General features: G+C 41.6%; 1 protein-coding gene across 1 annotated transcript; it reads left to right on the forward strand.

Moving 5' to 3' along the window:
- The first annotated feature begins 10,652 nt into the window (after positions 1-10,652).
- On the forward strand, positions 10,653-15,054 carry fstl3 (follistatin-like 3 (secreted glycoprotein)). The gene is made up of 5 exons (XM_058639438.1): positions 10,653-10,884; positions 11,193-11,372; positions 12,927-13,142; positions 13,241-13,468; positions 13,572-15,054. Exons 1-5 carry the CDS (start codon positions 10,815-10,817, stop codon positions 13,622-13,624), a joined length of 747 nt encoding a protein of 248 aa, XP_058495421.1. The 5' UTR covers positions 10,653-10,814; the 3' UTR covers positions 13,625-15,054.
- The last annotated feature ends 1,028 nt before the right edge of the window (positions 15,055-16,082 follow it).

The following is a 16,082-nucleotide window of genomic DNA, read 5'->3' on the forward strand; positions in this document are numbered from 1 at the left end:
CAAAAACAAAGTGAACAGAGCCAAAAGGGTTGGAGATCCTGACAAAAAGTGACAAAGACCCAGAACCTGAACAAAAATGAATTTAATAAACAAAACCCGATAACAAGACTCCAACCACTAAATGAAGAAAACCGAAGAAAAGTCGGCACCATCGCTCATCGTCTAAATTAATAACAAAAACAATCGTGAGGAGGAGGAAGACGGGGGAAATGAAGAGTCTCGTCCTCTGCTTTCGCTCTCCCCCGGCCTACTTTTAAACTTCCCTCCCCACGATGACGCCCTCTCGTCCACTCACAGCAGCAGGGATGTAATCACTGGAATGAAGCGCAGACGAGTGCAGAGGACAAGTGGGAAGCAGTGAGGTCGAGAGAGACAGAGAAAGAAAGCAAGAAGCGACACGTAACACACGCAAGTGCACACCTACACACACACGCTCTAATTAGGGCCCTGGTGGAAATGGATGACACCTGTTCATATACATCCACTCCACTTGGATGAATATTAACTTAAAAAGCATGAAAGCCAAAAAATAAAAAATGGGACTCATTAAAGGTGCCTTCACACAGACTTAGATTCACTATCACTGTAAAACTCAATGTGTCCCCTGCAGGAGACGTTCTCCTGTTAGAATAACTTCCCATCCAGGAGGAAAAATAGCCCACATGTTGAGGGAAATATTGAATAGAGTATAGCCCACTGCATATCACACACACACACACACACACACACACACAGCATCCTCTGTGTGAGAGCGGTGAGTAATGTTTGGCAGTGGACAGATGGAGAGACCTTGGTTTTGTAACAGCTCACAGAGCATGAGTGATGCCAGCTGAGCCACAGGGGCACGGGGTGGTTAGCAGTTAATGACTGTGTGTGTGTGTGTGGGTGTGGGGGGGTGGTTGGGTGTATGTGTGTGTGTGTATACCTGTATTTGTAACCTCTTTAAGACCTTAACTGGCATTAACACTGGCCTTGTAAGGACCGGCACCACATTTCTGAAGAACTGGTTAAGTTTCGGGGGCTGAGATTTGGATTGTGGTTTGGTTGAGATTAGTGTGAGGCATTAACTGGTTATGGTTAGGGATGATGGTTTGTTTAGAACGGTAAAAATGAATGCTTGTGTCCTGGGAATAATAGCTGCACAATCTGTGTGTGTGTGTGTGTGTGTGTTGACTAGAGTACATGAAAGCACACAAGCACCTCCCACGTATCACACACTTGTGCCCACACATACCCGTGTATTACTTCACACAGTTAGGTTATAATAATGCTCTACATTTACACACACACACACTGTGCATGTACAACCAGTTAAGGTCTAACCATAAAATAACCACAATTGAAATGTTTAACTTAACCAGTTCCCCAGAAATTAGGTTCTGTCCTCTCAAGGTTAGTGTTTATGCCAGAACAGGTCCTAAAGAGGTAACAAATACAAGTACAGAGAGAGAGAGAGTGGGACATGTTGCTTTTGTAACATACTGTATTGCTTCCTGCTGTTGTCACATGTACATGTCACTTACTTTGTTATTGAGCACATCACTTTATTTTTCTCCTCCCCGCAGTCGTCAAAGTCAACTTTTTCCAGAAATGACTTTTTTCCTGCAACGAAAAGTGTTCATCTACCCACTCCTATTCTCCAGCAGCTCATCTTACCCCCGCCACCTCCATCACTGCAGTTATATAAAAGACAGAGGGAAAAAAGCCTATTATGTGTCACTTTCCACAAGTTTGACAATGAACAAGAACAGGTGTTCAGCAGAATGATGTTTGGACTTGGGTCATGCTGTATCTTCAGGTCTAAAAGTGTATTTTTGACTGTGCTTTGCTGTGTAACAAGGTTTCGTCACATTTTCTGGCTCATTGCAAAAAAAATAAAAATACATTGATTGTGACATTTTTTAAGCTTGTCGGGGTATTTGAGCTAATCCCAAATGGGACCAAGAGACATGGACTACTTGACATGAAACAAGGATTTTCAATAAAGCTTCTGCAAACCCATAAGTGACAAACAAGACATTTGACAATACAAAAGCATCACATAAGAGCAAATAACAACACTGACCTCTATGTAACCCAAACAGATTTGACGTAGTTCTGTTGGTTTTTAATAACAATCTGATTCTAATGTTAGAAAACGGCTGCATGGATACCAACCTGAGGTTCTCGGGACCTAAAAGAACCCGGCAGTGCAAAAAATACAGAAATGATTGTCTGGCTTTGGTCGGGTTTGGTCACGTCAACTGAAATGGTCATTTCAAGTTTGATTTAGTGAAACATAGACTTGCTTTATCGAAAATCCGATGTGAACATGTAATAAATAGATGTAGAAAAACCTGCTATAAACAGCACATTGAATGTGTGTGTGTGTGTGTGTGTGTTGTTATAGGTTCATTCAGGGTTGTGTTTTTTTTTTGTCTTCTTATTGTTGTGGAGTCACAGTAATGATTCATTTTATATCAAATTTTTAGTAGTGATTTAAAGAAGCAATAATTGTGCAGAAGCCCCAACATTAGACTGTTTCTCTTTTCTTTTTTGTTCATAAAAGTGAACTTTGAACTGTGACGTGTCTCCTAATTTCAGAAATTTGCTCCTATTTTAAACATTTTGAATTCTTTTTGCTCAGGTGTGTTTATATAGTTGATGAAAGTTGATAACTTTTTTTATTTTCATCAGACTGCCTATAGGTTGTGCTGAAAATAAGGATATAAGACACTCTATGTTGCACATTCTTATAGCATCTGTATATACTGTATGTTTTAGTAAGGGACAAAAGCAGCCAAAATGCTCTAAGGGTTAATGAAGAAGAAGAAGTGATGGTTGTTAATGGTGAAAATGTTATCATACTCATATAAGTGCTGGTGATAACTCATAAAGTGTGTATATGCGCATGTGTGTGTGTGTGTGTAGCAATAACTTTAAGGTTAACAGTTAGTGTTTGCTTCAGCTCTCTTTAATTAAGTCACATGTTTGTGTTTGTGAGCCGGAGAAACACTCACACTGTAAAATAACCTGCAGTCTAATGTTTAAGTGCTTCCCATATTTAAATAGCTTCTAATAGAAATGCTCTCAAGGTAAAGACTTACATGTGCAGTCCCGTGATCATATTCCACTGTTAGAGGTGCCGTCAGTCATTAATACTGCACAGACTCCAGCATGGTTGCTCTACTCAGTGTAAGCCCCTAATGTTCATATTTACTCTGAGTGGGGTAATTAATTCTAAAGATCAATCTGCCCTTTTGCCTGTTTAAATATTTATGCAGCAGCAGTCAGTCTTTTTTTAGTCACCGTCTATTCACCTGCACTCTGAAGAAAAGCGACCATATATGGCAAAAAAAAAAGATCAATTCATTTTTCTGGAATAATTCATCATTGTCCACGACCAAAGAGGTAAGTAACGGAAGCTCATTAATCAGCAGGTCCAACGTCGTTGTGTAACCAAAGGAGCAGCAGCAAATATCTTTCTGAAAGACACAATCACAACTTGCCCACCACTCTTTTATCGCTGTTTCTGGCAGCATTCACTGTAACAATGGCAACAGATACACTTCACTCATACGTCGCCATGGTAACTGCCAGCAGGAGCAGGAGCAGGAGCTCTTGTGCAGTGGAGAGTCTTTAAAGGGCTCGCTCACGGAGAGACGGGCTGCAAAATTGCAGGTGGTTGGATGTTGTTAAAGGTTGATTGTTTGTTTTTCCTGATCTGACAACAAATATAAAAACGCTGAAGCCGCTGTGATTATTCCGGTACCTGAAAACCCATGCAATACAGTGAAATCTGTCTTTTCCTGGTGCTTTGTCTGTGTGTTTCTGCAAAAAAAAACAAAAAAACATAATGAAAATTTCATACGGCGGAAAAAAAGGGATTCTTTGAGTCAATACATGATTTCATTTGAGCTGTGTGATCCGGAACATTCTGCCTTATTCTGCAGTGTGTAATCTCAGCATAGGAACAAATCCAGCAGCACAAAACAAAAGACACAATTTAAGAGGATGGCGGGCTTAAAATAATGTTACGTTTTGATAAAAACAAAAACGACCGCGCTTAATGGAAATGACAAAATCAAACAGCCTATTTCTCTCACTCACACACACACACACATACAAACTGCTCCCCACAGACATATCAAAGGGGTAGTTGGATTTATTCACAAATACAAGCAGCGCTTCATTATTTGGAGCACTCTCCAAAGACCTGTATGAAAGTAAGAATGATTTTTGATCATGTGGTGCAGCAAACAGCAAACATGCTCACAATCTGCTCACATATTCTCACATATTTCTTTTACCAACACATCCACTGTGGTAGTAAGTGAGATTAAAGGCTACAGTACGTGTTAACATGTGATGAGCGTCTCTGACTTTTCATTTAACAGTAGTCATACGTTGTAATAATATGTTTATAATTGTGGAAGAAGAGGAATTCCTCAAAATATGTTGTTGTTTATTTTACCTGGAACTTTTACTTAAATTATGTTTTCCTTTGTTCATTTCTGTGGATGATCTGTAATTCATTCTTGAAACACAACCTTTCCTGCTCTCCCTCTTTCCCTCTTCTCTCCTCTATCTTCTTCCCTCCTTTCCCTCATCACCAGTTACATACAAACACACACACACACACACACTCATACAGAACCAAGGACTCAATCTACCTCCATGCCATGTTTACAACCACTTTTTATTTTTTATTTTTTTAATTGAAATGTATTCATAATCTCATCTGTGTATATTTATGACTATATACTGTTTATCATATTTGCTTTACCTCTATTTTAAGAGAATACTTCTTATCGTGTTGTATTGTTTTTACACCACGCTGCATTGTCGTTTGTTAATTGTTTTTTCACCCTCAATTTTGTTGTACCTACACAGTACAATGACAATAAAGGCTATTCTATTATACTGTATATACAGTGTACTGCATGGATTCTGACTATACTAACAGAGGAAATGGTGTCATAACAAACACTAATGCATTTTTGGCCGCTCTCTGTTTGATCACCAAGAATAGATTACAAAGGAGCAGGTTCAAACTTTTGTTAAAGTAGATGCCAAATAACTCTGTACTCAAGTGTTTGTTCAGTCTCACAATAAATCGAAAAGAAACTTATTCAAGTATCACAACACAAGTCATACTAACAGGAACCAGAACTCAAAGAGGCCGTGTTTCATCCAACGCGTTCATATATGACGAGGGAGGGGAATTTTTTACGGTTCCTGTGTTTTGCAGTCAACCGTGATTAAATATCATATCACTACAATGCAAGAAATGGACAAAACATTACATTGACACTTCAAAAAGTTGTTTTTCTCCATGACTTCTGTGTTTGTTTGTTTGCTAAACATCATTGTGACTTTTCCCTTGTTACATAATACTCCAAAGTCTGTGACAGATGCGCCAGAGAGTGACTCCATGAGTAAGTCGTGGCTGCCTGCGGGTAGTGAGGGTGAGTCATGAGCAGCAGAGTATTCATTTTTTGGGTTTTTTTAGAAAATGGAAATGAAATATGAACGCTAAAAACATGATCATAATTCAAGAAGACAATGGAAAGCTCAGAACATCAGATACTCAGTTGTGCGTTGAGTAAAACACAGAGAAGTATGTCTGCAAACAAGTTGTGCGTCACTATGGCACATTACAGGATGACAAAAGCACAGAATGGTTATCACGAATAAGAAAAGAGTATGACTTTTTCCTCAGGAGTGCTGTAGAGTGCTAGTATACAGGCCTAGTGATTTATTTTGAATTATCAGGACCTCATGATTTATAATAATCAATCAGTTTCTCAACTTTAAAAAAAAAAACAGCATCAAAAGCATGGATTTATCAATTAAGCATTGACACAGTTTACAGCGCTCGTATAATGAAATGAACTATGGCAGTTATTGACGTACAGGAACAGAGGAACATCACTCTTTCTTTTCTCAGGAGAAATATCTGGAACTTCCTAGATCCCAGCACTCTAGTCCGTCACATGGTCATCTGCATGGAGCATGCCAAAGCCTTTCAACTGAGGAAATAAATATGTACTTTATTAACCACATATGACAATAATATAGACACAGATTATGCATGTTGATCAATATAAAACTGTTTCTCCGTAAAATGACTGTGCCCACAAAAGGGCTGCCCTTTGTCACCCATTCTGTTCAGAACTTTTAATTTGTTGGATGTGGAGTTTGGTGGTGGGAGGATCTCGTCTCTATGTTTTTCAGACGATGTGGTTCTACTCCTTAGTGCCATCAAACTACGACCTTCAGCTCTTGCTGCGGAGGTTCGCAGCCAAGTGGGAAGCAATGGGGATAAAGGTCAGCACCTCCAAATCTGAGGCCATGGTTCTCAGCCTGAAAAAGGGTGGATTGCCGACTGCCTCAGGTAGAGGGGTTTAAGTATCTCAGTGTCTCGTTCATGAGTGAGGGAAGGGTGGAGCGCGAGATCGACAGGCAGCATCTGGTGAAAAGGGAGCTAAGCCTGAAGGTTTAGCTCCCTTTGAGGCTCTTGATTTACTGGTTGATCTCCGTTATAACCCTCACCTATAGTCATGAGCTTCGGGTGATGACCAAAAGAACGAGATTGCGAAAACAGGCGGCCGAAATGAGATTCCTCCACAATTGTTTGGGCTCAGCCTTAGGAATAGGGTGAGGAGCTTGGACATCCCAGAGACCCTCCTGGCGGTGGAGTAGAACCACTGCTCCTCCACATCATGCTCATGCCTCCCGGACGCCTGCCTGGGGAGGTGTTTGGGGCCATGTCGACTTCGGGGACAACCCAGGACACTGCAGGGATCTCTTGGCTGGCCAGAGAAGGCCGGAAGTGGCTGGTTAGAGGGCGGTCTGGGTGTCCTTGCTAAGGCTGCTGCCCCCAACTCAGAGAAGCAGAAGACAACATAACGGAACGCAAGACAAGGCTTCTATTATCCCCACCTGCCCCTGTGCTGCCAGTGTATCCACAAACACTCTCTCAGTCAGGTCTGATAGTATTGCTTGACATCATCAAAAAAAGAAATCCCAAAGGTTATGCACTGCAGCTCCAAACGTCGATCATTAATAATTTCTTGACTTCAAGAAAGTCCATTACATCACATATCAGAAAGTGACTTTGTTGTACAAGTTGAACTGAAAACAGCTTTGACAAATGAATGCAACAGCTTTTACAAGTGTTGATGAATGCATGACCATGAGGAGGAGATTAAATCTGGGGGGGGGGGGTTGTTCAGAAAGAGCAAAGAAGTCCACAGCAACACACAGTCACAGCTAAATGAAAGACACTCCTCATGTCCTCAGGGAGACCCTTAGTCACGACTTCATTGGTGTCCTGCTTCGACTGCACCAATAGATGAGAGAGTGTGGAAAAAGGTGACGTGGGGGCAGGAGAGGGGGGGGACTGGTGAAGAGGAAGCGAGGGAGAAAGGTGATGAAGAGGAGTGGGGTTGGGGTTGTTGTTTGCATGAGCAGCGCGTGCACCAACATTAACCTTCTCCATTAATGAAACGCTGGAGGGACTTGACATGGGCAATATACTAACACAGGAAGGAAGCAGGGAAGGAGATGGCGAGGAGGCTGAGAGGGAGGCTGCGTGCAGACGGACGGAGAGGGCGATTCTTTCCGGCTTCGTCACTTTTGCTGCCCTCGTTGCCAGTTCAATCAGTAACACACATTAGGAGTAAATTGGGTGGAGAGATGATGCAGATGCTTTTGGCCAGTCTGAGCCACACTGAGCAATTACCACCAATGAGTCCTGTTTAGCCTTGTGACCAAAGCGGCACTATATGACTTAAGACAGGCCTGTGGGTGAACAGAAATAGAGGGGGGAGTGTTGTTTTCTTGTCAATTGATTTGAGATTTGCAATGGTTAAAAATAAAGTGTAAAGTGCTTTATTTCATGCTCAGGAGACACACTTCATAGTCTCAATAAGTCATGAGTGCAACTTCACACAATGACACTGAATCATCAAGCAAGTGGCAAACAGTCGTGACGTCAAGTCCAAGTTCACCTGCAACCGGGCTCTTGTTCGACAATAATAACTGTCAGTCACTCTGGAGTCCACTTTCTTTTTTACTCCATTAAACTCCATTAAAGAACACCTGAAAGTAGTGATTGTAACCATTAGCTCCCCAGGAAAATATCTACTAGTTCAGAGCTAATTTTTCCATTCTTACATTTTTGTAACCAGTGGAATCGCCTCCTGGTGGCTGCTCGATATATTCCTATTTCCTGGTCGGCTTCAGGAGGAACCCTAAAGACTAAGTCCATTTTTAAACCTGGTCTATGATAGTAAGCTGTCTTTCCTCAGGACAGTCACTGTGGCAAACATGACTAATGTATCTAGACGACGACACATGTACCTGGGAACAAATTCAAATCAGTAGCCCTGTCATGTCCTGAATGAAAGGATTAATGTCCTTTTCATGAAGTGGGGACATGTGGTGAGTAAAGGAGGCTTCAGTGATGTTAAACACTGGTTCAAAGGAGGGACGGATGGATGGAAAATTACAATATTGGTGAGTGGCGCCCTCACCTGGCGTTTTGTGTTGATTGCAACAACACAGAATATGGACAACAGTGAATTGCAGTGTGAAGAAGCACCATTTCAATTTCCCAAATAATGTTAGGCATGTATGACTAATCACAGCCCATTTCATGGCATGGCGTTTCTACCGGTCACAGAAGTCAAATCACACGTGTACGTTATGTAATTATGAACGGCTGGATTCCATTTCGCCTCTCACCTTTTGGCCTATGACCTTAAGCTACATTTGTTACATTATTATTATCACCATTATATATATTATAGGTGGTAGCTTTTTGGAGTGTAGACCATTGTACATAGGCAGATAAATGTAGTTTTTTATTTTATTTAGATGCAAAATGTAACAGGATGAACAACAACAAGCCATGTTGTTATAGGAGCATAAACTCTGTTTATGCCTAGTGTTTTTTACTACTTTTCGGACTAAGGATCTACTAAGGAAAAGTCATTATATGCAACCCAGCACTTCAGACTTTATGTATGTACACATTCCAACCGCCTCCACTAGATGGCAGTGATGTTTTTGTCTTTTCTCTCTTACGTTCCAGCCACATGCAGGCCACAGTCCTACACATACTCTGAGCTCCCCACCTGCCCCTCAGTCTCAGAGACACACTCCCGTCAGTGCACCACGGGCGTCATTGATTTCATGCTACCCCGCAGGCCCCAGCTACTTGAAAGAGACCTATATTTCAATGGGAAGGGACACAGGAAGCTGCACCCTAATAAAGATCATACATTAGTGGGCGCATCAAGGATCCCCACCATGCTGCATTCATTTGTATGGCTCGGCAGCGATGATCCAAACCATATGAGGAGTTGAGTGGATCTGCAGACAGTCAGAGAAGAGGCAGGCCACCCACAGCTATCACTCACTCCTCTCGTTTTTTGTCTTCCCCTTCCCCTCCTAGGTCACGCAGCATTCCTTCTGTGCCCTGGGGATCTTCGCTTCAGGACCTCAACATCATTCACAAAGACCCTGATACTACAGCATATGCTGCCGCCGATCCCCCCCTCACCCACCCTTCCCTCCTCTCTCACTCGCCAACGATCAAAAGGAAACATAAAAAAACAAAAACCTGTGACAGACAAATGGGCAGAGTCACATTACTTTAGCATGAGTGCATAGCATACCTCTGTGTGTCAGGGGGTGAATGAGTGCAGGAGAAGGGGAAGAGCAGTGTGCAGATGTTCTGATCAAACAGGATGATAATACAGAGAGGGTGATGATAATAGTGGAGGGTGTTTTGTCCCTATAGTTGACAGATACTGTATATATATCCACAGTACTCCACTGTTTTCTGTCTCGCTTGCCGCGGTGTCTGTGTTTGATCAGAGACTGAAAACAAATGAGTGGGCAGACACCAATGCTTTTTTGTAATCATTGTACATAATATATTGCTCAAGACCAGATCACCTTCACAACAGCTTCCCCTTTGTTTTTCCTACCGCAGCTGAAATATCAGCAGTCAGTGAGAAGCCCAGACAGTCAACAAAGGGAGGAATGACAACATCATATGCTGTCATTCCTACTGAAACATTTATTAGAGTCGTTTGTATTTGTGAGGCACTTTATATCAACTAGACATGGGGAAATTAAGCCACAGATGCTTTGGAAAAAAAACACTTTCCTTCACTTGCATTTACACAACAGCTTCAAAAGACTGTTGCTTCAAAAATGAAAATGTGGAAAGAAATACTAATGTTATTTCCCAACCAAAACCATACACCATACATATAAAACGACTATAACCAATATTCAAATAACATTGGAAATAAGTCAATAAATCATATTTAAAGATTATTATACCATTAAGTGTTTTTCCAAACCTCATAGTAAAGTTCCATTAAGAAACACTGGTGGATATTTAAATGTTTATTATTATTTTAAAGCTCATTATAAAACCAGGACTTGCGTAGCCTTCACATGGAGTGAAAATATTTTGTGAGGTCATATAAGTGCCCAGCGTCTGCTGCTGGAGGGCACGGATCATTTCCCGACTCTGAAAATTGAGTCAGACTCAAACTGTGTCCTGCCCTGGCTTATGACTGGCTGAGAGGATCGCCCATCCCAGCAGCATAATTCCATCTGGGCTAAATATTTATACTGAGGGGGAACGACATCACTTATCCACAACACATCCATTCACATAAGGGAGGGCTACTTCCAGAGCTGAGCAAGAGTGATCCCACTCCGTTGGTCCGAGTAACATCACTTTTCCCTGCTGACATTTGCACTCACAAGTTTTCACAGGAAGGTTTTTGTGCAAAGCAAAGAACACCATGAGCATTTTGATTTTTGTTTTTGGGTTGATACTGACTTTGTATCAGACTGGGAGGAATCCAGCCAGTGGTAAGTGGACTTCTCTTCTCTCTCTTATTTTATTGTATTTGTGCATTCATTTTCACAAAGATCTCATTTGAGCCTTTTAGGTAGTAGTAGTGTAGTGTATCATTGTTCAAAAGACAAGTTTTCTACTCTTAAACTTTTTAATCATGATATTCAGCATACAGTGTGCTATAGTAGCATTTTATAATAGAATGTAGAATACAACAGTATTAGAATTTCACTTACACTGAACATACTCATTCTGATGTGTTTATATACTAGTTTCTACGTAATTTAAGACGATTAAATGTGTATTTATTGCACTATTATAGCCGGGATGTGCTGGCTGCAGCAGGGCCAAAGGTGCGACATGGTGCTGATGAGAGGAGTGACCAGAGAAGAGTGTTGTGCTGGGGACCGTCTGGACACAGCGTGGTCCAACACCAGTCTGCCCATGAATGAGGTCAGCCTGCTGGGCTTCCTGGGAATTGTGTCCTGTAAACCATGCAAAGGTAAACAAACAAACCTTTAAAAAGCCGAAAGAATTGCCCCGATTTGTTTTATTAGTGAATTTCTGAATTGAAATGCTTTATATCTATATTTTAAACTTAAAAGACAGCTACTATCAGATTGTATAAGTACTATACGTTTTAGCCACTGCTTACATATCACATGCAGACTTGAATTCATCAGTTTTAATTCAGCTTCATAAAATAACTCAGCTCCTGGAGAGACAAGTTAATTTGAACCACGTCATTCGAGAATCAACATATTTACACAATGAGTTCCCGATGCAGCTTTTTAACAAAATGCAGACGTGGATCGGGGAGAGGCGTTCATTCCACATCACTCCACTCAGCTGTCCTGAGACACTTCCTCCCCTGGAATCTAAGCAAGGTTCATTCAGGTTCACTTGCAGATAGATTCTGTTCTCGTAAGCAGCACTTTCAATATGTGATCGGGGGCCAACAATGTGCATTTGTCTGTGAGGATTTAAATTCCAGCAAAAACATGAGCTTTTTTTTCTTTCTTTTTTCCCTCTTTCTTTTTTTGGAAAACACACTCAAGCACAGCCTCAGGTTCCTGTGACATCATCACACGGTGAAGAGACGGAAATGTGTGTTAGCATCTTAGATGCATTTCAAATAACACACCGTAGACACAGCATGACAAGCGGACAGAATCAGGAGCATCAAGTATTCCCCTTCTCTTGCACTCTTAAAAAATGAGCCCTGTTTGCTTTCATGAACAAAATAAGATGACACATTCCTGCATGCTGGAATAAATGCCTGCCACATGGACACATGTCTGGAACTCACAATGTGAGCCGTGATGGGGAAGAAAAAAGCAATAAAAGTCAATGAATCCTTAAGGAAGACTCAAACGTCAGCTTAAGGTTGTTTTATTTGTTACCAGATGACCCGTTATTGCTGTATTTGTGATAACAAAGTATCTTGCAAAGAGCCGCACATAGACTTTAAGAGTCTTTAATGATATTGACTCACTGTTTACAGAATTCTCAGAACTCAAAAACTGATCAGCTTTCATTTCTGTATACCGTGAAAGATCCTGGGAACTATCCCATATGCGTTGTCTTTATTGACTCTGCATAATGTAGCACGACAATGATGTTACGCGAGTGACAGAAGAGCCCCGGGCTTCCTTGTTTCTCCGTCTGAAAACAGCTCTGACAGCTATTTGAACTCTGTCTACCTCTGAGCCCTCCCGTCCCTCTACAGGAGCCCATCCTGCAGCCAAGTAGATACACAATGAAAACACACTGGCTTCACATTCCACCAGATGAGACACCCACGAGTGTAACGTCAATAAAAAGATGTGATTTATGTAAATATTGTGCAAGGTAAAAAAAAAAAAAAAAAAAAAAATGTTAAACAGTCTGGGAAAACCCCAGATTCCAGACTTGTTTTGTATGAAAATGTTTGTGTGTCACCTGATGTCGGCTGAGCTGGTAATACAGTAATGTTACACTGGCACTGCACTGTGGTCACACACACACACACACACACACACTCTCACATATGATACCACTTGCTGTGCTTTTGTAGAGACTTGTGAGGGAGTCAAATGCAGTCCCGGGAAGGTTTGCCGGATGATGACGGGAAGGCCGCAGTGTGTGTGCTCACCAGACTGCTCTCACATTTCCCGGAAGCATGCTGTGTGCGGCAGCGATGGAAAGACATACAAGGATGAGTGTGCTCTGCTGCTGGCTCGCTGCATGGGACACCCAGACCTGGAGATCATGTACCAGGGAGAGTGCAAAAGTAAGTAAGCACAAGATTTATCTTGTCTGTCAGCTGCTCGGCACGGAAGCAAAAAAAAATGAGGATATCCTCTTCCCTCTCTACTTTCTATCTCACAGAATCATGCTCCAACGTGGTTTGTCCGGGAACTCACACCTGCGTGACTGACCAGACCAACAGTGCCCACTGTGTCATGTGCCGCACGACACCCTGTCCAATACCAATGCCGTCTGAGCAGCCAATCTGTGGCAATGACAACATCACCTACCCCAGTGCCTGCCACCTGCGCCGGGCCACCTGCTTCCTTGGCCGCTCCATAGGACTCCGCCACTACGGCCACTGCAACAGTACGACTGCAAACTCCTGTTTTCCATCTGTCATAATGTAAAAAAAAAGAAAAGAGAAAAGAATGATGATGCCTTCATTTAACTTTGTCTGTCTTTGATGCAGCTCCTCCACGGAAAGCTGACAGTTTTGACGGCAGTGAGGAGAACGCAGTCTAGATGTGCGACTCCAGATGAGGCCCCCCTCCCCCCCCGTTTCAAGAGATGAGTCGATCTCCAAGTGACACACCACTAGCTTCCCGAAATGACCTCTTTCATTTTGACAATCACTCCCCCCCTTGTGTTGATCTTGTCTTTGTTCGGAACATGGACTCTATTTAAAAAGTGGACGTAGTATTTCGGTTGCAAAATAACCTCGAGATTTTGGCGATTTACAGTGACCATGACCGTTTTCTGCGACTGAGACGACAACTCCTCAGGAAGATGTTTAACGATGTCGTAAATCAATGAGGAAGTAGGCTCAATTTCCCATAGACTTCCATTCGAGTTTTTTCCACCCTACTTCCTGGGCGTCACTTTTCAAACCAGGAGACTACGTCCATTTTTATATACAGCCCATGGTTTGGAGGTTAGAGTCAGCAGAGATGCATGTGTCCAGAGGTAGAAATATCTCACAAGCTCTTTGGGAGATGTGTGCATATTGTAAATAGAATACCACTGCTATTTATTGGAGAAGGTATCAAACTCTATTTATGTTTTTATCTTAGTAACAGCTGCATTTACCCATGGGAAAGCTGATGCAAAATGTGTGTATTTATTGTGTTTGCGTTTATTGTGTACATACAATAGTGGTCGCTGGCATTGGCGTTGTACAACTTACACTTTTCACAGTCTCCCTCCATTCTCCACAAACAAAGAGCTTTCCCTCTTAAGCTGATGGAAAGCAATGCTAATTTGTTTGGAAAGTTGATACCACTTCACAGCCTGCCAGTGTGGTTTCAATCCACCACAAACAAGAATAGAACAGCTACAGCTGCACTGTACGTACTGAAGCTTTAGTCTGGAAGGTGAGGAGAGGGCTCAGCCTAAACAGTCCGCCTCACCCTCCGCACAGTTTACTCTGGAACCCATTCCAATCTCGTAGCCCTCACTCATCACTAAAAATTAATAGTTTGCTTGTGTTGGCACAACCCCAAACCCCTGACAATACCACCTCTGTTAGACACTTGGCTGTGTTTGGTTAAGGGAGTTTTGAAGGTCATGTTAGTTGTATTCCTGTTGCTGTTCTGCTGCTTTGACGTGATGGAGGGTTGTTTAAGAACGTGCTAGAGAGACAAATGTAATCAACATTGTCTGACCTGTAGGAAAACTGAATTTGTCTGGGAATGGACTGTAACACTGATAAACCTGGTAGTTTCACACAACACGTACAAACTTCTTCTATAAACTCAAGCAGATGTCTGGATACATTGAATCGTCTTGATTTAGTATACTACGCAACATTTTAATGACCCACCTGTACATAACAGTCTCATGTGTACCTATACTGTGTATACTGTGAACCTCGAATGATGAATGCATCAGCATATTTTTGTATTTTTGTACTGACACTCCAAAACAACATAAAGTTTGATATTTGTCACAACGTGTCCTCTGTCGTTTGGAGCTTCTTTTTTTTCCCACACCAAGAGGAATTTATCGACTACGCACTTAAAAATCAATGAAAGAAGTAAAACTACATAATAATAATAATAATAACAATAATAATAATAATAATAAACTAAAAATAAATAGAAGAATATGTCAAGCAAAAGTGCAGTTGCATGAAGCCAGTTACTGTACCAACCAAACCGTTTGCAGTTCATAGACAAAGAAGCATTTAAACTTAAAGATGCTATTAAAGCAATAATGTCTGAATTTAAGAGTTTTCCATAAATAAAATTTAAACGGCTCCATAATCACATAAATGTGACATTTGTTTCATATTTAAACACATACTGTGAACACAAGTGTTTAATTTATTTACCTTTACATTTACATTTGGCAGTTTGGCACCTGAGAAACTAAAGCAGCAGTATCACTGCATCATTGGAAGCCTCCTACAAACTGTTTTTTTCCTACAGCTGCACCTACGTCGTCCACATTAGTCCACAGCATCAAACATTTTGGTCCCCTGGGTCCTTTTTGCCCGGTGCCCTTAAAGTCCCTTGAAACGCCCCTGCACAATAAATCTCAGTGTCCAAAAACAAGCTGAAACATGGACATTGTTTGAGTGTCTGAGATGAGTTTAGGCTCAAACTCGAACTCAGCTGAGTTTCAAAAATCTCTATATTAGTTTTCCTGATGCGGCAGCAGACTGTGTTAAGTGACAATGATTTTCCAAAGTGCTCCGAGCCCATGTGGCTTCATCCATCACAGCAGCACAACGGTTTCTCATAGACCTCCCAAGGGCTTGATGTTCATGCACATTCAGCAGAGCTTTCCAGCTTTGGCCTTTACGCACCCGGTAAAGGTGTCCTGGTATCTTTTAAGTATTTTGAAGTGTAAATGAGAAAAGACTTAAATTCTTTACAACCTTGAGCTGAGAATATTGTCTTTGAACTGACATACGTATCACAAAGTGGTTTTACCTGAAACTTCCAGAACATTACTTGTTTTTCAGTCTCGCAAACTCTCC

This window comes from Solea solea, chromosome 9 (assembly GCF_958295425.1).
Source record: "Solea solea chromosome 9, fSolSol10.1, whole genome shotgun sequence".
In the NCBI taxonomy this organism is placed as follows: domain Eukaryota; kingdom Metazoa; phylum Chordata; class Actinopteri; order Pleuronectiformes; family Soleidae; genus Solea; species Solea solea.